We start from the raw sequence: 21,680 nt of genomic DNA, 5'->3' as shown, positions 1-21,680 counted from the left end.
CCAGGAAAACAGGAAGAGTGTGAGAACGTGAGCTTTCTTTTTACTTTTGTGTCTTGTTTTAATTTGCCCTGTTGCTACTTTTAAGAGTTGAGCAAAAAAACAACAAAAAAAACCAAACAAATAAACCCCAAATTAAATCCGTGACGTCTTTCAATTGGCGAACCAGCTGGCGCCAGACGCCCCACGGAAAATGGCGCGTCGATCATAAAGGTGATTCTTCCGTTCAACAGATGAGCCATCGGTTCTGGCGGCGTCATGTGCACACAATGGGAAAATAAGCAGATGCAGTGAGAAGATCACTTCGCAGCCGGAGAGCTGAACGTTGTTGCCTTTTATATCGAGAAGCTGGCAGCTCTTGAGCTGAGCGGTGGGTTGGTGTTTTTTTTTAAATTAATTTATTTATTTTCTCGTGAAAAGGCAGGAATTCGTAGAGGAAAGTACAAATGTTTTTCAGGTTTGGTGTGTAACTGCGACATGGTTCCAAGCTTTATAAGACACGCAGAACTGAACCCTGAAGTGTTTTATTTGAGCGTTTTTCCAGTTCTGGAAAGCAGACAGAGACCAATTAATCATCTGATATCAGTGACGTTTTTTTTTTTAAAAACCAACCAGCCGAGCCTGCAGATACGCAGTAGATAAAGCTGCAGCTGCTGCTGGTACAACCAGTCTACCCTCGACCACATTGGAGTTTTGTTTTTAAGCGAGAACAGTTTTTTTCTGTTCATTATAGGGGCGTAACAGTACACCTGAGTCACGGGGTCACGGTTCGGTACAAACCTCAGTGTAAGGGTCTCGATTCGGTGCCGAACAACAAGAAGATGAAACAAATGCCAAACGGTTCTTTGTTTTTCTTTTACAGACAACAAGGGCATCGCTGTTGCAGAGACAAAAAAAAACATCTTTTTTAGCAGGTTTTGCGCAGCAATGTAGGATGTTTCAGCTGCTACATTTACTGTTAAAATATAAAAAAAGACCAACTTTACAGCTCAGACTGGATTAAAACAAAAAGACAGTAAAGACTGACCTACAAACAGAAAGCTTAATGCTCAGGGATCTCTTAAGGTAATATTAAAACAATAAAACAGAACAAAAACCAAGGACTGTTGAATGAATTTGATCAAAACTCAAAAAATCAAAAGCAACACAGAGCTGAGTAACATCTAATGTGAAACAAAATAAATAAAATGTGAAGCACTCAAACATCTCAGAAAGCTTGACTTCAGGGATATTAAATAAATAATGTTACCACTCGCCATACCTGCTCACCTTGTTTCTGCGCTGCAGCGAGCCGTGATCAGCGGCACCGCAGAGCTTTTTTTTTTTTTTCTCCCCTCACTTCAGGTCTTTAAGCTCCTGCGTGTTGCTCCAAATCAGCCGGGTTTCGTGTGGTGGAGAGCAGGGGTCCCCAGTCCTGGTCCTGGAGGAACACCATCCTGCATGTTTTAGTCGTTTCTCTGCTCCTCGGCAGGTCGTCAAGTTAAACAGAAGCCCGTGAATCACTCAGTCATTCAGATCAGGCGTGTCAGAACAGAGAAACGCTTAAAGCATGCAGGATAGCGGCCCTCCAGGAGCAGGGTTAGACACCACCGCTTCTTTTCGTTGGCAAAATGCAGTTCATTAAAACGTGCGTTTTGCTCCGGGAGCGGCGATTCACCGCCCGTGTCCAAAACATCTGCCCCGAAACCGTCACGCTACAAATCCATAACGTTACGCACCTCTAACGTTATTTTTAGGTGTCCGAGTTCTCCTCAGGGTTGTGAAACATTCGTTTATAAGTTGTACATTTAGCTTTATTGGTTAACCTCTAGGAAAAATGTTGGTGTTTCTTATAAATTAATCAAAATTTCTAAAAGATGCTTAAAACATCTAGAAATTAAAACGAAAAAACGGATCATTCCTCTTAGATGGACTATTTCTAAAGTCACCAATATAAATGAAACTGCTTTAATATTTGTCAGCAATGAATAGACCCAAATATGAAGACTTAAATGAATTAAAAATTAAATTGTACCTGTTGTGTGGTGGGATTTTGTAAAATTGCAGATCAAAAACTTATTTTATCTTACGTGGAAAATTTTCTCCAAAATTAGCATAAAACAGAAGCATTTAAAAAACATGTGTAGCAGTAATAAGAGGTTATTTATCCTCACATTATTCCTTTTTTTTCTTTTAAAGCCAGTTTAAAAAACCTTGTATCCAATAATTGTATTTAATAATGCCGACAGTAAAACTTCAGCACTGGGCAAACTCTGTAAATAAAATAATACAATAAATCTACAGTGACATAAAATGAGAAAATTTGAGTTTGAAATAATTAAAAAAAAATGTTTTAGGGGTTTAAATTTAGAGTAAATTCACCGAGGCTCACAGGTTCATCCTCTGATAACCATGAATTATCTGAACAATTTGTTTTTTTGTTTTTTTTTTTACTTCCGGTGTTTATTTCTAACTACTCGCTTCTGCAGCCACTTTTTTTTTTTTTTTTTAAGGTTTACTGCTGTATGGTTAGAGAAACAAAATGGTTGCAACATACTGTTTATGTAACACCAACAGCCTCTTCGCTATTAAAACAAATGAGGACTTTTTAACGGATGCAGTAACAAAAGACGTGTAATTATAATCTGAACTGTATTAAGGTTAATAATAATAACAATCCCGGTCGTTCAGTGTTTCCGCCTTGACTCGCGCACCCCTGCAGCTACATCGTGCAGACGCTGATGGAGACGGACCTCTACAAGCTGCTGAAGACCCAGAAGCTGAGCAACGACCACGTCTGCTACTTCCTCTACCAGATCCTAAGAGGCCTCAAGTACATTCACTCCGCCAACGTGCTGCACCGCGACCTCAAGCCCTCCAACCTGCTCATCAACACCACCTGCGACCTCAAGGTAAAGCCTCGAAATCCGGCTCCATCGGTAACGTTTGCACTCAGGTGCGCGCAGGAAAGGAAAGCAGTGTTTAAAAAAAAAAAAAAAAGCCGTTTTTAAACTTCAGGAAAGCCTCGTTTTGATAGAAATGCTGTTTGATGATGCGGATACGGTCCTGTCTATATCCTGGAACAACTTTTATGTCGACAGAAGCCTTTTTGTGCGGCCTGTTATGAAGCAAACTGGCTTCGATGTGTTTTAAATTTTGACATAATTATCAAGCTAACAGCACTACGGCCGCAGTAATAACGTCTTGTTTGCACAGCACATTTCCCAGCAGACCCACAAACTGCTTTACGGGACGGAAAAAGGTGAGTTTGGCGTGCTGCTTGTTCGCCGCAGCAGCAGCTGCCATCAGAAGCTGTGTATTGAGAGAAAGAGTTCCCGTGGTGAGTCTAGCTGCAGGCGGTTAGTGATTGACGCTCGTAGAAAATTAATAAATTAACCGGAGTAAACAAAAGCAAGTGTAACTTGTTTTTAGCCGGCAGCTTAAAAGCGAAGCGTCTAAACTCATCGGATTCTGTTTTTAAAACCAGTCGTAGTTCCAGGTGGAGTTAAAAACTTCACATTTCCTCCTTCGGGTTGCGTGCTACTCTAAAGTCTGGAAGTGGTTTCATTCTAGCAAAAAAAAAAAAAAAAATGCCAGCTGTGCTTTAGTTTTATGTCTACTTCCTCCTTTTTAAAGTAAATGACAGATTTGAATAACGTCACGTTACGTTTCAAAGCGCTGATTATTGAATGCTGCCGTCGTTGGTACTCAGCAAACACACCGGGCCGCTCCAGGTGAGAAACACCAGCACGGGTTGTTAGAGAAAATGTGTTGCAAAGGTTGTAGTTTTTTTTATTTTGAAAGCTGATCCGCCACAGCACCAGGGCTAGTCATTACAGGAGTAATCCAAAGCTGGAGGAACTTCTCAGCCCATCAGGTGCTGTGGCGCTCCACCGCCGGCAATCCCTGGATTAGCTGATCTTATGTGATCACATGTCGCCGAGGCTTCCTGCTGCAGGGGAGAAGAAAACTGGACCATTATTGGTGCTCGGCGGTGTGAATGTGCCTTTGTTTCACTAATTAATATGTTTACTTTTTGATACACGAAGCAAACAAACAGATGTTTTAAGCGGCTGGTTGATGTGGAGGACTGAAATCAGGAAGAGAGATTAAAATATATAAAGGTCTCAATACATATATTATCCAAAGAAATTATTTTTTTTATTTCTTTATTATTTTCTCTAAACCTTCTTTTTTGTCATTTTTAATGCATTATGATGATTTTATTTCAACGTTTAATCTCCTTTGTTGCATTTTTGCCCTCCATATCTGCTCAAAGCTTATTCTTATTACATTCCAGCTTATTGGTTGCACTTCCTGTTTAACTGCTGTGATACAAATGGTCAAAGGACTAAGTTGGTCAGCGTCGAGATTACTGGACAAAAATCTACGCTACATTGACTCTCTTTAGGGCCTATTTTAGCGGCTGCTAACCCCGCGAGTGGATCATGCAGTCTGTTGATTGATTCCCCCCCCACCCCCCGCTCTGAAACACAACCTCCCTTATTTACATCGTTGATCTGTCATTCTTACGCATGTACGTAATGTTTCCAAAAGGCGTAAATAATCAGGAAGTCATGAGTTTCTGCAGCTTTGATTTTGTTGGTTGAAAGCTGAAACGTTTGGGAACCAAATCTTTAGGATGTAGCAATTCTAGGTGTTTTAGTTTGCAAAGAGTGGAGTTTTTTTGTTTTATTTTTAAACTTGTTGCGTCTTCCTCAGATCTGTGACTTTGGCCTGGCACGGATAGCTGATCCCGAACACGACCACACTGGTTTCTTGACGGAGTACGTGGCCACGCGTTGGTACAGAGCTCCAGAGATCATGCTCAACTCAAAGGTACGAGTGGAACCAGCTCGTAGGAAATGTTTTTTTTTTGTTTATTTATGTTTGACTGGCTTGTTGCACAGTTTGACTGTACGTGTTTGTGTCTCAGGGCTATTCGAAGTCCATCGACATCTGGTCAGTGGGCTGCATCCTGGCTGAGATGTTGTCTAACAAGCCGATCTTTCCTGGGAAACACTACTTGGACCAGCTCAACCACATTCTGGGTGAGAGACGGTGGTTGGTTTTCTTTTTTTTTAGCCAAGAGACAAACACAGTGAGCAACAAGGGTGAAACTCCTCCATGTGTGCAGGCATTCTTGGCTCACCGTCCCAGGAGGATCTGAACTGCATCATTAACGCCAAGGCAAGGAACTACCTACAGTCCCTCCCGGAAAGACCCAGGATTCCCTGGGAAAAGCTCTACACCAAGTCGGACCGGAAAGGTACGGAGAACGTATCATTAGCGCTTCTTTTTGTTAAAGACTAGAGAAATGGAATACATTTATACATTTACAGTGAAGACGAATGGAAATCTGTCTGACAGAAGTCATTTCAAGATGTTGACCTGAGTTTTGTTCCGGAGCTGCTGAGTGCTGAAGAAGCTGAAACCAAGTTGTTAAAGTCAGAAGACGTAGAACGTTAGCCAAGAACCAAAAGAAGCAGAATGTTAGCAAAGAGCCGGAAGAAGCAGAATGTTGGCTAAAAGTAACAAAAGATCAGCTAAAAGTAGCATACGAAAACAAAACTAGAGCAAGCTTGCTGAAGCAAATTTCCAAGAGAATGATTTTACGGAATTGAAGCAAATCTATGTGCATGTATTTTTGAGGCAAGTGTTTGTGAATGAAGTCAAATATTTTAAAAAGTACAAAAATTACGAAAAGTGTCCGTCTCCTGAATGAGCTGAACATCTAAAATAACTCAAAGTACTTAGGATCGGTTAGATTGCAACTAAAACAGGAAATCGATGGTGTGCACCCCGACTCGGCACAGTAACGTCTATTTAATGCTGCCAGAAAAGCTGCCGGCTGACTAAAACTCTCGATTCCCTGCAGCCCTGGACCTGTTGCACTCCATGTTGACGTTTAACCCCAACAAGCGCATCACTGTTGAAGACGCCTTGGCTCATCCTTACCTGGAGCAGTACTACGATCCTACAGATGAGGTAAGGACTCATTTAGGCTGCTTGTGGAGCCAGCTCGGCCTCGCTGTAGCACACCGTGTAAAGGTGCACGCACGTCGAGCGCAAAATGGCCTCTTTTTTTTTATGGAACAATTCTGCGTGCAGCGGAGACCTTCCTCTGCCGCGGCTCAAGATTTAACCATAAGCCGTTCTGCTCCGTTCGTGGAAGCCTCTTAGCTGTGCAATTAGCACAACGTTAGCTCCATAAATCAGCTGGTGAAAGAATGTGACCTTTTTATGGCGTCTGAATACTTCAAACCATAAACTGCACGACCACTATGAACTGAATCCACGTGTTCTACTTCGGAAAGACAAATGAAGTAATTTAGTTTTTTTGTTCTTTAAATACGTCCTTTAAAAAGCCAAATTGTATAGTTAAATGGCAGCTCACATGCTTAATGGGATACTTCAGAGATTTGACCAGATTAATGAGCTAACTATTCTAACTATTCATCTTTAAACGACTCCAATCTCAAACATTTACAGCGGCTCACGCGATCAAAAACCTTCTGCATTTCGTTTAAAGTCGCAGCTCTTTTGTGTGTGTTTGTAGCCGGTGGCAGAGGAGCCCTTTACGTTCTCCATGGAGCTGGACGATCTCCCCAAGGAGAAGCTGAAGGAGATGATCTTCAACGAAACGGTTAAGTTCCAGGAGAACCGACAAGAAGTACTGAAACGCTGGTACGTAAGAGAGGCGCGGTCGGACGCGGCGCTTCGCCACAGGCAGGCTAGAAACACGAGGCGTCCTTTAGAAGGAAAGTCGTCATTGCCTCGGGTGGAGCGCCTTTTTTCCTTTGGTTTTTAGCGGATTTTGTTTTGGTTTGAGACCACTAGGTGTCAGTATAGAAGGTGCAGACATGATAGTACATGTACACAAAAAACTCCTGAGAAGCAAGGAAAGGTTTGCGAAATTTACTCATATTTAAGGGTAAATGTTGCTAAATTTGAGTTTCTCAAATTCCTCTTAATGATTTTAGGCTCATAATAGTACAAGATGATTAGAAGAATCCCAAAATGAAACTTTACTTTTAGTTTAAGAGCGTTTTTATTTTGGTTCCTGTTGTTCGTTTGAATGTGAACGTTACTCCCTGAAGAAATCGTGTTTTTAAAGCCTCGCTACATTTAGACATGGAAAAATGAGTTTCAGCAAGGAGGTTGTGTTGTGGGCAAGAAAGGCTGGATTAAAAATGGTAATGGGTGCTCCATTTCTCTTTTCGTCTTCTTGTTCTCGTCTTTCTTAGCACAAAGTGATGACGCCGCGCAGAGGCTCGGAACAAGAAGACCCTGAACGACACGCTTAAATAAACGAGAAATGCATCTTCGAGAAACCAACGAAACTTCAACACAGGAAATACGAACATTTTAACTGCTTATCTTTGCATTCCTGCTGCGAGAGCTAAGTATAAATTTGACTTTCCTTCTGTGGCTGAGTGGGGCCGTGTTGTCCGAACTGTCCGCGCTGGACTCTCCGTTCACCTCGCTTCTGGTTTTCTTTGACTCCTCCTTTACTCGCCCCCTCTTTCATCGCCCCGCTCCTCCTCCGTCACGTCGCCGATGCGTCTGAGCTCTGCTGTCGTTTCTACTCAAACTGCTGTATTAACCGACTCCATAACTCCGTCTTATTCCACGTGAATTACTGCTTACTTTCTTCTTGGAAAGAAAAACAAAAAAACAAACTCTCGAGGGCAAAAAAATGAACAGGGTGTGTGCATGTACATACAAAATATAAAAGCTTTTTCTTTTTTTCTTATTTTTTTTTTAATTGTGGTCGTTGCAGTTTTTGTTCGTACAAGTGTTTCTGAGTTCAGTCGAGTTGTTTTTTTTTTTTTTTTTTTGAGCATTTGATTTTGAGACAAACATTCAATGTTTTTAGTGGCATGTTGGCAGGATTTCTTTATTGTTGCTCTTTTATTTTTAGTTTTTCCAGGGGGGAAAAAAAACCCAAAACAAACAAAAAAAAATGTTATGATGTTCATGTAACGCATGCATTCCTTAAGAGTTTACCAAAGTGGCAGAGAGATGGAGGGAACTTGGCTGGGGAGACGTAGATTATTTTAAGATCCACCTTTTTGAAACATGCTTCTTGGTTTAAGAGCAAACGCGCCCGAGCCCCGTTCATCCTGAGAACGCCACCTGAGCGCCTTGGATTCACCGAAGTTTTGACACCAAAGTCCCTTTTTTTTGTTTTTTCCCTGAACCTTTTTTTGGTGCTTTGTGCCGTTTTTCCAAACAAATAAAAAAAAAAGAAAACTCCAGCTGCGACCAAATTACCAGCGAGAATCAAAACAATCAGGAAGTGATTCTCTCTTACATTATTGTTACTGTTTTTTTAAGATTTTCTTATATAATTTTAGATTTATCTTAAAGGGTCCTTTAATGAACTCTGTCCTCACTGACACAACGATAAACACAGATCTGAGGCGCTGAAAACTGAGTGCAGGTTCTCTGTTCGGTTCGTCGTCGTTCCACCTTTTATGAAGCGTTCGAGAAACAAATTTATCCCTCTGACTCGTGCCAGTGAGGCTTCCTGCACTAAAGCTGGACCCTTGTAGTCCCTTGTAGGTGGTAGTTTAAATATGATTCGCTCGTCTTTAATGTCAGGAGTGAGTTTTTGTTTGTTTTTTTTTTCATGCTCTGATACGCCAAAATGTCTGCCGCAGAGCTGATCTGTGGAGCCTGTGTTCGGTTCCACCTGCACAGCGCTCAGACCAAGCCGGCGGTCGTATAATACAACATCTCTGCGTCGTCCTGGTTACCTGTTAACGAACAGACGGGTTTGCTCTTCATCGTGGGTGATGTAGCGCCCCCCCCAGCCACGCTCGTTCCTCGTGTTACCGTCCGCGCGTTCGTTCGTCATCGTCGGCTCTCTCCTGTCTTTGCCGTGTTGGATCAGACTGTACTAAGCGCCGCTCAAGGGTTCGGTTCTGTCCGCGCTCGTTGTCTTGCTGCACCCGGGCGCAGGACCCCCACCGGCTTCACCGGCTTGTCGCCGTTCTTTACGAAAGCCATAGCCAGCGCTCTGGGACTGACGCGTGGCTTTTTGGTTGTCATTCATGCTCCATTTTTTTTGTTCAACCTCCCAAACCCTTACCACGCTTCACTCAAAGGGCTGCCTCCACCTCCACCACCTCCTCCTCCTCGTTGTCATGCACCCACCTCCTTTCAAAGTTGCTTCACTGACTTTGAAAACCATTTCCCCGTCCTTCGGCTCACATTGGATCACGGACAGCGGTCACGTGACTCAATCAGCACGTCTGCACTTTGTCTTGAAGCCACGCGACCTGCCCCTCCTCCACCCCCCCTCCACCCCCACCCTTCTTTGTCCTGAAATAATTTCTCCATGTCCTAAATCCTGCTCGTATAGCTTTAAGTTTGTGTTGCGACTCCGACTGTCCGTACGTCGGTGTAAGACTGTATCGTCTCTGTAAAGCCAAAACTCTTCTTCTGTGTGTGTGTGTGTGTGTGTTTTTTGTTTTGAAAGTGTGTGTGTGTTGTTTTGTCGCTCCTGCGCTGACATGACGACACAAGGTAGATTCTGGACACAGCCAGGCCTCTTAGTTCAGTTCTTTAGTTTTTTTGTTCCTCCCTCTGATCTGATCACCAGACCAAACGTGTTGCCGGGTAAACCAAGAGGACGTCGTTCTGCAAACCCTCCTCACACACGCACACACACACACACACATCCTCCGTGTCTTACTGAGGAGTGTGTCGGGGTGTTTGTGACGAGTTGCACTTAAACCCCCTCGTCTTCATCCACTGCATCATCAAGTCTGACGGCCTGTTTCCAGATCTGTTTTTAAATGGCTGTTTCTTATTATTGCTGTTGTTGTTATATTGGTGAATTTTTTTTTTTTTATGTAAAAGGGAGTTTAAATGTATCTTTTTTTTATTAGTAGTGTATTTTTATTTGATTTTTGTTCTCTTACAAGCATTGTTATTGTTGGCAGTGTTTTCAGAAAGTTATATTTTTTTTGTTTTCTTTAGTTTTTTTTTTTTGTTGTTGTTGTTTTCTCCCCGACAAAGTCTTAAAAAGTTATTTTAAAAATTGATTTACTGGGATTGTCTAAGATATGAGTTATTTGAAGGTTATAGTCTGTATATTCCATAGGTATTATGAAATAAACGATTAACGAAAACAGAATTATATACATGTAAAATTAAATAAAACTTTTCCTCATACTATAAAGCCTGTGTTTGTAGTTTGTATTTTTACAGCTGGGGTTGTGTTTTAGTTTAAAGCTTTATTTACATCTAGAAAGTCTAAATGTATGAATTTGAACCTCTCCATCATTGTTGGGTTATTATTTAGCTGTTAAACTGGTTATTATTATTACTCCTCCAGGTTTTATTTTGAAGGTTTTGTCTTGCACCAAATAATGTGTTCATTCAAAAGATTAATGTTTTATTTATCTGAGAATGAAGGGGTTAAATTTAGGTAATTGGCCAAAGGAACTAAAGAAGTCCCTGGTTTATTATTTTTTCCCCCATCTCATCTGTAGTCGGGTCCAGAAGGAAAGCCCAGACGTCCCTCTCCTGAGGAGTTCCCAGGCCAGAAGGGTTCTATAATCCCTCCTATGAGTTCTGGGTCTTCTCAGGTCCTCTCAGTGGACATTCCTCCGGAGGGACGTGTCCAGAATGAGTCCTGATCCGACGCCTGAACCACCTCTGCTGAGTCGGTACCCCGAGCCTACAGAGGAAGGTCATTTCAGCTGCTTGTCTCTGGGATTCTTCATCGCGTCCTGCACTCCTCATCTTCAGGTGAGCGGTGGAACGTGGACGGACCAGAAAGTCCTGAGCTTTGCCTTCTGGCTCGGCTCCTTCTTTAACCCTAGCAACGCTGTCATTCCTGCAGACCGAGACCTGATCGCTCTTTTTTTTTTTTAACCTCTCGCTCCATCCTGTCATCTCTTGTGATCACGACAATTCGAAGTTGGAGGCGGGTCAGGGCCTAAAGGCACCGTCAAAAACCACATCATCTGCAAATCGCAGAGCTAAAACCTGAGGTTCTTTAACCAGAAGCGTTCCTCTCAACAAATACGCCTTTTAGGTTGTGTCCTGAAACAGGACAGGGTCTGAGCCTCTCTGGGGCGAGGTGGTTTGTGGAGCTCGTTCCTGGCGCGTATTAAGAATGCACAAACTTAACGTATCAGCCTGAACCACCTTTTGTTCCTCTTCAGAGGTGAACTTTGAGCCACGAGAAGGCAAATCTCATCTCTAAAGTTGCTTTTCCTGCTGAGCTCCTTTCCCATCTCTGTGCTGCATGTCTCAGCATGGCAGACTTTTTTTTTTTTTTTCCCCAGACATTCCTAGTGTGTCACAACTCTGTGATCTACTTGTACATTTTCAGAACGTGTCTTTAAAGCGAGACAAAAGAAGGAAATGTAGAACGTGCCACTGGCGAGTCAGGCCACGTTTGACCTTTAACCCCAGCAGGCACGTGGAGACAATGCTGGAACGTCAGGCGGCCGTGAATAGACTCTGCTGTCCTGGCGTTAACCGGGGCCTGCTGCAGCGTTTCGGAGCGCTCTCTAGACTTTACGCCATTGTTCGTCGCATTCCAGCTCCGGCGTCGAGGCCGAACAATGTGCTGTGCCCCGCTGACTTCAGCTTTCAGTTGTTGTGTCTGTGTTTCCACGTTTCTGAACTCTCTGCTCTCTCTCTCTGAGGACCTGAGGGAGATCCTTGCTGGTGGAGTCTGGAGACTCGACCAAGAAGGTTTTCGCCATGGTTTAGGGTGTCGCAGGAGATGAGGAGAGCACAAACGTGCCTCAGGTGCGAGCGGCGGCAGCAGGTTGCAGAGAGGGAGGGGGAGGGGGAGGCCGCAGAGAGAGCAGGAGGTGGTTACGAGCTGGTACTTCATTAACCTGGGTTTACAGCTCTCATTTCTGCTGCCTTTACCTGGAATCAGGAGGAGCGAAACTCTAATATGTGAGAGAAGGTTGGACACATTTCTTCCGTCTTAACCAGTTTGTCCAGTTTTTTTTTCTCAAGAACTACAGTTGTACAAATAACTGCAGTATAGTTGACTCTTAGCAGTCTCATATCTGATTGAGGACTAATTACTGGGATCAGGTTTTTATTTTTCTTATCTTTTGAAGCTCGTAACCTGTTCTGCGAGAGCTTTCAGAGACCCACCGAAGACTTTAGCAGGAAAGGGATGAGCAGCTTTCTGTATTTCGTCCTCCCTGCGCTGGGAGGATACGCTCTCACCTCCATGTACCTGCTGAAGAACCCGCACCTTTTCCACCGGAAGAAACGCACAGCCTTCCACTGCGCTCATATCTCGCACCGGGGAGGTAAGAGGGAGGGGTGCAGAGCTTCCAGTTGGGGACATGGTGGAGTCCGGCTGAGCGAAGGAGGGATCCAAACAGATGCGGCAGATCTAATCATGTTCCTCAGTCCACGGCAGCAGTTTGCTATAATGAGTGTCTGATTTGTGCACAGATCCCTTATGATTGCGTTACATTTTAAAACTCATAAGAAAATTACAAGAGTCATGTTGAATTCTGAAAGCAAACATGATATTGACCTCCTCATATCAAGTGTATGACCGTTCCAGGAGGCTGGGCTGATCTTTAGAGTAATCTGACATTAAATTTATTGTGTGTGTGTGTGTGTGTGTGTGCTATTCACGGACTGATCGGCTCTCCCCTGCAGCCTCCCTCAAAGCTGCCTCTTCTCTTTGTTTCCAGGATCCGGTGAGAGGATCGAAAGCACCATGGAGGCGTTCACAAAGTGAGCACTTCACTCATGAGTCAAGCTGCCGCGCTTGGTTAAAATGCAAAAACCCGACAAGTCAGGGCAAACTACCAGTGTAATGTAATATTTATAAAGTTCATATAACACATGCACACACAGAGTACTAATAACTGGAATGGTCTTTCCTTGCTGAAGCTGATAATGTTTAAAGGCTTCCCTAAAGCTTTAGAAATGCAGTATTTCCTCTTTTTGGATGCTTCAGTTTTTAAATCGCGATACAACGCCTGCGCCCCGGACAAGTCAGGGCAATCTGACATAATCTTACAATCTGGGAAAAAGAGATTCACACCTTATTATAAGAACTGTAAACATGTCTCCTTAAGTTTCATTATCAGCTCTTTGTTGGAGACGTGTTGTGTTTTTAAGGCTCTTTAATCTTTTCCATTTGAGCGTAAACGGAGCCCCATTTAAGACGTGAAGGTCCTGTTTTTCAACCTGTCCCCATGTCCGTCTTCAGCGCCGTGGAGCGGGGGACACAGATGCTGGAGATGGACTGCCACCTGACCAGAGACGGGCACGTGGTGGTGTCTCACGACGACAACCTGCTGAGGCAGACCGGCCACGACGTCACCATCTCCTCGTGCAACCTCGAGGTGGGAGATCCCGCAGGAAAGCTACATGAGAGGAAGCTGGAACTGCCTCTTTTGGGCTTTTAGTTCAGATTTTTTTTTTTTTCCCCGTTCTTCATACCCTTCATTTCATTTTCTGAGAAACTAAGCTAAGTGTTCAGGTAAATGTTTGCATTCAGTCATGTCATAAAGAGAAACAGAGGTGGAGCAGCTGAGGAATATCCTGCTGCGTACATGGATTTCTTCCTGTTATCCATATCGATGTCTTTATGATTAAACTTTAGTGTTGTTTATTCTTTAGGATCTGCCTCTGTACAAGGAGAAACTGGAGGTGACATTTTATGCAGGTCGGTTCCTTTACTTCTTCTTTGTTTTTTTTTCTTGAAGATCAATCATTGACTATAATGTGTTTAATGAAGGAGTTGGTCTGTGTGTGTGTGTGTATTCTGACCTTTCACCATCCCGTCAGGTTGCTACAGCAGCGGCTCGGACAGGAAGATTGCTCTGCTGGACGACGTCTTCAGGAAGTTCCCCGAGGTCCCCGTAAGCATCGAGATAAAGGAGAACAACCTGCAGCTGATTCAGAAGGTGCGCCAGGCCTCAGAATCCAGCAGATAACCAAAACAACGACTTTGAGTTTCTAAAGATATGGACAAAGGGGCAAATTATGAAGGAAAAATAATGTGTGTTTTGCACATTTCTGCAGATTTCAGATTTGGTAAGGAGCTACGACAGAGAGGGCATCACTGTGTGGGCTTCGGTGGACTCCTCCATCCTGAAGGAATGCCGCAGAATCGTACGTTAACCAGCTGAGGGAGACAAAAACACCCGTGTGGCTTCCGAATCAATCTATTCCGAAGCAATCTAGCTGCTTTAATCTAGCTGCTTTACCCGTGTGGGTAAAGCAGCTAGATTGCTGCTTTACCCACATACAGATTCGTCACCCAGCTGTCTTTGCGGAGGGCAATTAAATTAATTATCTGTGTCTGTTAGCAAAATATCTCATGAACCGCTGAGCAGATTTGAATGAAACTCCCAGAAATGTAATCAGCGGATGAAAATCTCCAACTGATTACCTTATTTGGAGTCGACCCACCGCAGCTAATCAGCCTTAGCAAACACAAAACTGGGTATAACTCAGTCAGTTTTACAGACGTTCTGCTAAAATTTGGTTCGGTAGTATCTGAGAGTCATCCTCAACACGCACTCTGAGCGCTTTAAGATCCTATGAGTTCTTTTGTTTTAAGCTTTGGCGGCAGGTGGCGTACATTTCTTCAAGGGATGCTGCTTTTTATCGGTAACACTCAGAGCTGCCTCAGTGTGTCCGTGCCGGCGCCCGGCGTGACTTCGGTTTTGCGTCTCCTTGTAGAACGGCTCCATGCCCTACAGTTTCTCCATGAATCGAGGCCTCCTGGTCGTCCTCCTGTTCTACACCGGCCTGCTGCCCTTCGTGCCGCTGGGCGAGAGCTTACTGCAGTTTTACCTGCCGCGTGTCATCAACAGGTGGGGTCACAGGGTGGCTTTTATTTACACACTAAAGTAAATTCTGGTCAAATCTAATCGTGACCATATTTTACTCCCTTTTTAAAAATCTTTTCCTATTTGTCTCGTCACCTCTGCACCCTGAAGGACGTACATTCCTACCGAGGACTTCCTGAAGAACAAGCTGGTCGTGTTTTTGTTGGAAAAGTAAGACAGGTTATTTTGAAAATCTGCTTTGTAACTTGCAAGAATTATTTGCAAAAAAGAAGAAGAAAAAATGGTCTTATTTGCATATTTTACACTAAAGTATTTTACTAAAGTAAAATATTTGCAAACTGAAAAAACTGAGCAGCTATAAAGGTGCATAAAAATGAAGTGAATGCTGGATTGATTTTTGTTTTTCTTCTGTTTGTCTTTCCAGAGTAACGATGAGAAAAAGCCTTTTTAAACACCTCGCCGCTCGTGGAATACAGGTGTGAATGTTAAGTTCAATACAGAGCCGTAAAAAAATTAACATTTTGTATCAGGACATAATAAAACCGATCTGCTCTTTACCAGGTTCTAAAGTTAATAAAATCAGAATTTATTAAACAAAAATAAAACCAAAATGGAAAAGCTGTGAAACACCACCCCATGGTTTGGCAGCTTGTAGAACCACCTTTAGTAGCAATAAGTTAAATTATTCTCTGTAGGACCTTATCAGTGTCTCACATGCTTGTGGAAGAATTTTGGCCCACTCTTCTTTACAGCGTTGCTTAAGTTCATTGGCAGACTTTTGTTTCTGCTCAGCTCTTTTAAGGTCCCGCCGCAGCATTTCAGTCCGGCTGGAGTTGTGGACTTTGACTGTGACGTCCTGGTTTTATCTCTTTGACTGTAGATTAGCTGCTGTGTTTGGGCTCACCGTCCCGTCTCATGACCCAGTTTGGTCCAACCTTCAGACGGCCTCACATCTGACTCTAGAATATCTTGCTACAGAGGGGTTCGTGGTCGACTCAAAGGGTCCCGTGGCCGCAAAAGACAGCCCCAAATCATCACCCTTCCACCACCGTGCAGGGATGAGGGGTCTGTGTGTCACACACGGCTTTTCCATTTTGGCTGCTTTTGTTCAATAAATGACAACACAGTGGAATCCAATGTGGTTTACAAAGACTTGAACTAAGATTTTAAGAGCAGTTTGTTTTTATTTTGTCCTGATATGTAAAATTTCTTTTCTCCCATGATGGTATGCGCCCTAATGTAATAAAAATAAAATAAAATTAGGAAGCCCTGTCATTAGAAATAATGGAAATGACAGGGTTTAGATAACAATACCAGGTGGTTTGTCCTGCAGCAGTTTCAGTATGAAAGAAAAGAAAAAAATCATTCAGTATATATTTTTTTTAAACGGCTGCACTGTAAATGTTAGTGTATTTTGGTGTAGATGTGTCAATGAGCTGTTTTCTCTGTAATCGCAGGTGCATTTATTTGTTTGCAATGAAGAGGACGACATGAAGGCGGCATTGGACCTGGGAGCCACAGGAGTGATGACCGACTACCCATCTCGCCTCTCAGCCTACTTCTGCAGAAACAGGAGTCAGGATTAATCTCGAAGCCTGAGTTACTGTGAAAAAAGGGAGCATACAAAACCCAGGAGCCTTATAGAGACATTGATAGAGGGTGTCGGATTGGTTTCTTCACCCTTGATGAGATTAGTCGAGAGTTGTGTCCGAACAGCAGAGAACAAAGCTTTCATTCAGCTCCTAAACTGCAAAGAAACCTTTAATCACTGCTGACACGATCACTTGTTTACACTTTGATCACGTCCTCTGAATGGCTTTATTTAGGTCAGTACGTAAAGGAACAGCTGATTACTTTTGACTGCAGAAAATAACAGGAGTAAATATATAATCTGGCAATCGATAAGAAACTAAATAAACTTTGTTTTGACCAACTCTGAAACTTTCTGTTGCTGGAAACCGTTCAGGATTGCTGCTGTATATACATACGCAGTCACATTTATGTAATAAGAATTAGTCTTTCATCTGCTTTTATTTTTTTTTTTTTGTCCTAACTGATGAGGGTTTACATGTGCAGTGAACCTCACCTGCGCCCTTGTTTTCCCAGGCAGCTTTGGTCAAAGTCCGGCCACGCTGCTGTGATAATAATCGACCAGTCTGTTGGAGAAACAAAGACTCTATTTTCCTGACCCGGTTGGCTGTGTCAAGCGGCGAAAACGACATGTAAAGCAAAATGAGCTCTTTGGAGAGCAAAGACTTCAACACACAAATCTTTAGATGAGTCATTTGTAATATTTATAGGAACAAATGGTTGTAAAATAATTACATTTACATGTCTTGCACACACAAGCGGTCTATAAATTCCCTCCTATCTTACAAATGATTCATGTTTAATCAATATATTTAATTAAAAATTGGTTTGAGTGTTTTATATTGACATAAACTCACCATTTTTCTGTATTTTTGATCATTTACTGATGTAATTTTACACGTTTAGGTGTTTTTTTTTTCACACCGAACACAGAAAGAAGAGCTGTTGATGGAGGTTTTTTTTATTTGATTACATGCAAATAAGGTGATAAAACTAAAGATTAGCTTAGCCCAGCTTGTCAGAAAAAACACAAACTATAACTGTTAATTTGTAAATAAAAAAAATAAACTGGCTGGGAAAGTATTTGAATGATTTTCTGTAGGGGTAAAAATGTTATATAAATGTGTGGAATGGAACAACTATAACTATCCTTGTTAAGATTTTCTAATTCTTGCAAAGTAGTTCTTATTCTATTTGTTCAATAATTTAATTTAGTCTTTTCTCTGACTTTTATTTTGAACCGACAAAGCTGGAAAAAGATGATGGGTAAATCTTTCACACCGTTCCTGAAACTGGACCAAGAAGCGCAGCTCATGAGAGCTCGCGTCTGATTGGTTGACCCACATTCTAAACGCGAGCTCTGATTGGTCCGCGGGGGTTAGTTTTTGCACTCCTCACACTTCCTCCATCTGTGTGTGTTTTCATAAACAAAACATTTTTCTCCCGCCTGGGAAGCGTTTTGCTCTCTCTCCCTCACTCTCTCGCTGTCGCCCTGCCAGCTTTGTCCGTGTTCCAGCGAAGGCCGTGGGGGCAACTTTTTGGGGAAAAAAAACCTCTTTTGGTCTGAACATAAACGAGTCGACTGTGTTTTTTTTTATTATTTTTTTACCCTTTTTTTGTCTGAACGGTCAGCGCGTGGTGGGCTGTTGTTGTGCCGAGCCGACCTGAAGGCTGAACACCGCGTCCTACCTGCGATTTTACGGCCACTTTTAAACTTGTCACTCGCTTTGACACCCTTCATAAACCCAAGAGAGCTTCGGTGTTGGCAGGTGAGTGCAGAAAAAAGGGAGGAAATGTCCCGCAGTGCTCGTTTTTTTTGTTAGTTTTTTTGTTGACAGTGCGGAGCTAGCATGCTAGCTGTTGTGCTGCTATCAGATTCATCAGCTCGCTTAGAGTCGAAATGAAGGCAACTTACAGACTGTTTTTTGGTGCTGAAGGGGGTTTTTGGAGCACAAACACCTCTGCACGCTTCGGTTTGGTGCTACGTGTTATATAATAAAGTGAAAGTTGTTTTTTTAGCACAGTGCTCTGAAGCAGGAAGCCAGCTGTCTGGTGGTTGCTCTTTCAGGTATACAAAGAGACAATAAAAAGCCAAGGTTTACAGGCAGTACAGCTCATTTGTTTCCCCATTTAGAAGGAATCTTACACAAAACAAACAAACAAACAAACAGGTGACATGTTGAAAGGAGAAAATGCCAGGCAATGATTGGGTTTGCAACAGGGTTTTAAAAGGTCAAAAGTTTTTATTACCTCATATATAAGGCAGCTAGGCGCATTTCCTCATTTTTTTGTGGTGAAACCTTTTTTTTGTGCAACACAAACAACTGTTGAGTCTGTGTCGGTAATGCATGGCACTGATTGTGAAATCCTGGATCTTTTCATGCGCATTAGTTCGTGACAAGTGTGGTTTCGGCTCTCGGTCGGATCAGATTTGTGAAGTTTTACATTTGCAGAGCTGTTCTGCGCTTTAAATCCACGGCAGCGTGGAACCTGTTTGTCAAACGCCTGGACTTCCTCAATGAAAGGACGCCTCTCGCAGCTGATCTTGTTTCTGTTTAACCAGAGTTAGTCTGGGTTACCTTACCTTATACAGTAATAAAATGACATTTCTTTGTTTTGTTTTGATCCTTTTCTCCCCCCTCAGACATGGTGAAGCTGACTAAGGCCAAGACTTTCCAGGCTTACCTGGACTCCTGCCACCGCCGTTACAGCTGCGTGCACTGCCGCGCCCATCTGGCAAACCACGACGATCTTATCTCCAAGGTAAATACGCCGCCAGGCTTTGTTGATTGTGATAATTTTTTTTCTTTTTCAGGTGGCATGTAAACCTCAGAGGCAGGAAGGATGAGATGTTAATTACTTTCACGTTTCAGTACGCCTCTCATGTTCACACTAACTTCCTGACTTTATGTTTTGTCTTTGTCTTCTAGTCGTTCCAAGGCAGCCAAGGACGAGCCTACCTCTTTAACTCCGTGTGAGTATCCGCGCAGGTTCGCACTTCTTTCAATAACCAGCTCAGTGAAGCGGTGACCTTTTTGTTTTCCCAGCCGTGTCGCATCTCAAAACCCCGAGACCGTTCTCTCGGAACACAAGTTCCTGGAATTAGATGTGTTGACACAAATAGTAGCGTCAGCAGATCATTTGATTTGTCTCCAAACTGGGCCTTGAAGTTGGTTCATTTCACTTGAGTCACGCTCCACCCCCCCTGGGTTAGTGGGTCAGGAATAAACAGCAGCTCCTGATCTAATATCAGCATCTGTTTGATCCTCCTGCAGTCTCATGAGCGCCCCATCCCCACCCCCCATTAAAAACAGAGCTGGGAGCTTACTAAAGCAGTCGCTGTGCTGCTTATTTAACAACATAAAGAGAGTAGTTTGATTTTTCCTGAAGTTCTCCGAGCTGCTCTTCATCGACGCTGCGTCTTGCTCCTTCAGGGTCAACGTGGGCTGCGGTCCTGCAGAGGAGAGGCTGCTGCTTACGGGACTTCACGCAGTGGCCGACATCTATTGTGAAAACTGTCACACCACACTGGGCTGGAAATATGTAAGTCCCTGAGCATTCACAAAGCTCTGATGGCATCTCTGCTGCATCCATGTTGTGTTTCTGAGTTGTTCTGTCTTTACATCTGAAATCTGTCATCATAATTTAACCAAAAAGGGGCAAAATTTGCTACCATTTGGGCTCATAAACTAAGATAAGTAGGAGTTTTCTTCCTTTTATTTGTGAGAGATATTATTAAGAGCTGCATAATCTGCACGATCTTTGACTTTTAAAAACTCTGGCCTTGTCTGCCAAACTGTGCCAGGTTCCAAGACCTCCCTTTGTCACAGGAAACGACTGAACGCAGCTCCTCTTTATGTCACCTGTTCTGTTTTTAATCTCCCGTCTCTTAAAGCAATGAGCCGACTCTGACGGGTCAGGACTGTGAAGGAGCTGTTTGCTTTGGTTTGAGATCTGTCAGAAAAGCTGCTTCTACTCTAATCAAGACCATTTTTCAGAAAATATAGAGTGAGCGTCCCCTTGCAGATGATTTGATCTACCTTTTAAGCTGCGTTTCTGTCCACATTTGTCTTTTTTTTTTTTTTTTTTTTGATGAGGGATTAGCAAGAAAAACGATCGAAACTGAAAAACAAAAGAAAAGGTCCCGCAGCATCATTTTGAAGAGATGCCGCGCATAAATCTGGCATTACTTGCACGGCTAATCGCACCTCCTCCTCTCTGCTCTCTGCAGGAACAAGCCTTTGAGCTCAGTCAGAAGTACAAGGAGGGGAAGTACATCATCGAGCTCTCCCACATGATAAAGGACAACGGTTGGGACTGAAAACCGGCCAAAAACAACAACAAACAAAGACTTCGCTTTCCTTCGTGACTTTTTAAAGAGAAAGGTTGCATGCCCTCCGACGTTAAAGGGTTTAAGTGTAGCTTCCTCATCCAGCCTCCAAGCCATCGCTGTGCCACACTCTTCACTTCATCCAACTTTGCTAAAGAAATAGCATGTGATGCCTTATCTTCGTCCGTTCATGCTTTTCCAGCAACACGTTTGCAGACGTCGTTATTCCAGTTATTAGTCATTCTGGGACTGAATAAGTGTGTGATTTTTGTGTGTGTGTGTGTTGTAGTTGCACAGGCAGGCACCGCCGCTGGTTGGATTTCAAAGCAGTAACAATCGAACTTCCTAGTCATCACTTAACGCTCTGAAGTGGCGAGCAGACGCAGGTTAACTTGATCTTACGCGTCCCGTTTGAGATTAAGGTTCCGTGCTAAGGTTTGTTTGAACGGTGGGTAAACCTCATGAGGTGTGGGGATAGACAGAGCAGCAGGCGAGCTCTTTTTTGTTTTTTTTCTTTTCTTTTTTAAGTGAATGAAATTATATTTTTATTGTGAAAATCGGGGCGTTGAACTTGTGATTTTTAGGGCAACAGATATTTCCTGCAGGAATGATTGAATCTGTAGAACGAAGTCTTCTGTTCAGAGGAACGTTGTTTTTTTTCTTAAAGATGCGTGTTTGTACCTTGAGCTGGACGGTGTCGTGGAGCATTCGTCTGAAGCTCATTCACCTCCCGAGCTTTTCACTGCACACCCTGGATGGCTTCTCTTCCATTTAAAGCTAATGAGATTGATCTTTTTTACATCTGCGTACTACCTAACACCGAGCTGCCCGTACCGACACGTTAGCTTGACTGTGTTAGCGCCGAGCGTGGTTAGGATGATGTAGCATATTTATGGTGATTTTTAATGTCTGCTTTCATTAAAGTGTTTTAATTTTAACCTGGTCTTTCATTAAACTGTTTGCCAGTAACA

General features: G+C 43.0%; 3 protein-coding genes across 4 annotated transcripts in view; all 3 read left to right on the top strand.

Annotated features, from left to right (window-relative positions):
* mapk3 (mitogen-activated protein kinase 3) overlaps positions 1 to 10,164 on the top strand; it is a 12,290-nt gene extending 2,126 nt beyond the window's left edge. The window contains exons 3-9 of the mRNA XM_017428146.3: positions 2,699 to 2,888; positions 4,699 to 4,815; positions 4,913 to 5,027; positions 5,114 to 5,245; positions 5,855 to 5,964; positions 6,536 to 6,663; positions 7,224 to 10,164. Coding sequence (XP_017283635.1) covers positions 2,699 to 2,888; positions 4,699 to 4,815; positions 4,913 to 5,027; positions 5,114 to 5,245; positions 5,855 to 5,964; positions 6,536 to 6,663; positions 7,224 to 7,233 — 802 coding nt within the window. The 3' untranslated portion in view covers positions 7,234 to 10,164. The remainder of the gene's footprint in view (positions 1 to 2,698; positions 2,889 to 4,698; positions 4,816 to 4,912; positions 5,028 to 5,113; positions 5,246 to 5,854; positions 5,965 to 6,535; positions 6,664 to 7,223) is intronic.
* Positions 10,165 to 11,379: 1,215 nt separating this feature from the next.
* Positions 11,380 to 16,722, top strand: gdpd3a (glycerophosphodiester phosphodiesterase domain containing 3a). Of its 2 annotated transcripts, none has more exons than XM_017428117.3 (10): positions 11,380 to 11,920; positions 12,675 to 12,717; positions 13,199 to 13,334; positions 13,612 to 13,657; positions 13,780 to 13,898; positions 14,017 to 14,106; positions 14,680 to 14,813; positions 14,940 to 14,999; positions 15,214 to 15,265; positions 16,247 to 16,722. In XM_017428117.3, exons 2-10 carry the CDS (start codon positions 12,701 to 12,703, stop codon positions 16,373 to 16,375), a joined length of 783 nt encoding a protein of 260 aa, XP_017283606.1. In that variant the 5' UTR covers positions 11,380 to 11,920; positions 12,675 to 12,700; the 3' UTR covers positions 16,376 to 16,722. The 2 variants fall into 2 exon arrangements, with proteins under 2 accessions (XP_017283606.1, XP_017283605.1); XM_017428116.3 differs by lacking the exon at positions 11,380 to 11,920 and adding an exon at positions 11,927 to 12,278.
* Positions 16,723 to 17,804: 1,082 nt separating this feature from the next.
* ypel3 (yippee-like 3) lies at positions 17,805 to 21,680 on the top strand. Its single transcript, XM_017428106.3, has 5 exons — positions 17,805 to 18,148; positions 19,024 to 19,142; positions 19,310 to 19,353; positions 19,814 to 19,922; positions 20,611 to 21,680. Exons 2-5 carry the CDS (start codon positions 19,026 to 19,028, stop codon positions 20,698 to 20,700), a joined length of 360 nt encoding a protein of 119 aa, XP_017283595.1. The 5' UTR covers positions 17,805 to 18,148; positions 19,024 to 19,025; the 3' UTR covers positions 20,701 to 21,680.

Source organism: Kryptolebias marmoratus, linkage group LG12 (assembly GCF_001649575.2).
Source record: "Kryptolebias marmoratus isolate JLee-2015 linkage group LG12, ASM164957v2, whole genome shotgun sequence".
Taxonomy (NCBI): Eukaryota; Metazoa; Chordata; class Actinopteri; order Cyprinodontiformes; family Rivulidae; genus Kryptolebias; species Kryptolebias marmoratus.
Note: the sequence above shows the minus strand (reverse complement) of the source record. Positions and strands in the feature narration are given on the sequence as shown.

Excerpts from the sequence above, each read along its gene's own strand:
- ypel3 (XM_017428106.3), top strand. The coding sequence starts at position 19,026 with ATGGTGAAGCTGACTAAGGCCAAGACTTTCCAGGCTTACCTGGACTCC. Across the intron at positions 19,143-19,309 it reads ACGACGATCTTATCTCCAAG|TCGTTCCAAGGCAGCCAAGG; the intron begins GTAAATACGCCG and ends TTTGTCTTCTAG. Across the intron at positions 19,354-19,813 it reads GCCTACCTCTTTAACTCCGT|GGTCAACGTGGGCTGCGGTC; the intron begins GTGAGTATCCGC and ends TTGCTCCTTCAG.
- gdpd3a (XM_017428116.3), top strand. The coding sequence starts at position 12,140 with ATGAGCAGCTTTCTGTATTTCGTCCTCCCTGCGCTGGGAGGATACGCT. Across the intron at positions 13,899-14,016 it reads ACCTGCAGCTGATTCAGAAG|ATTTCAGATTTGGTAAGGAG; the intron begins GTGCGCCAGGCC and ends ACATTTCTGCAG. Across the intron at positions 14,107-14,679 it reads TGAAGGAATGCCGCAGAATC|AACGGCTCCATGCCCTACAG; the intron begins GTACGTTAACCA and ends GTCTCCTTGTAG.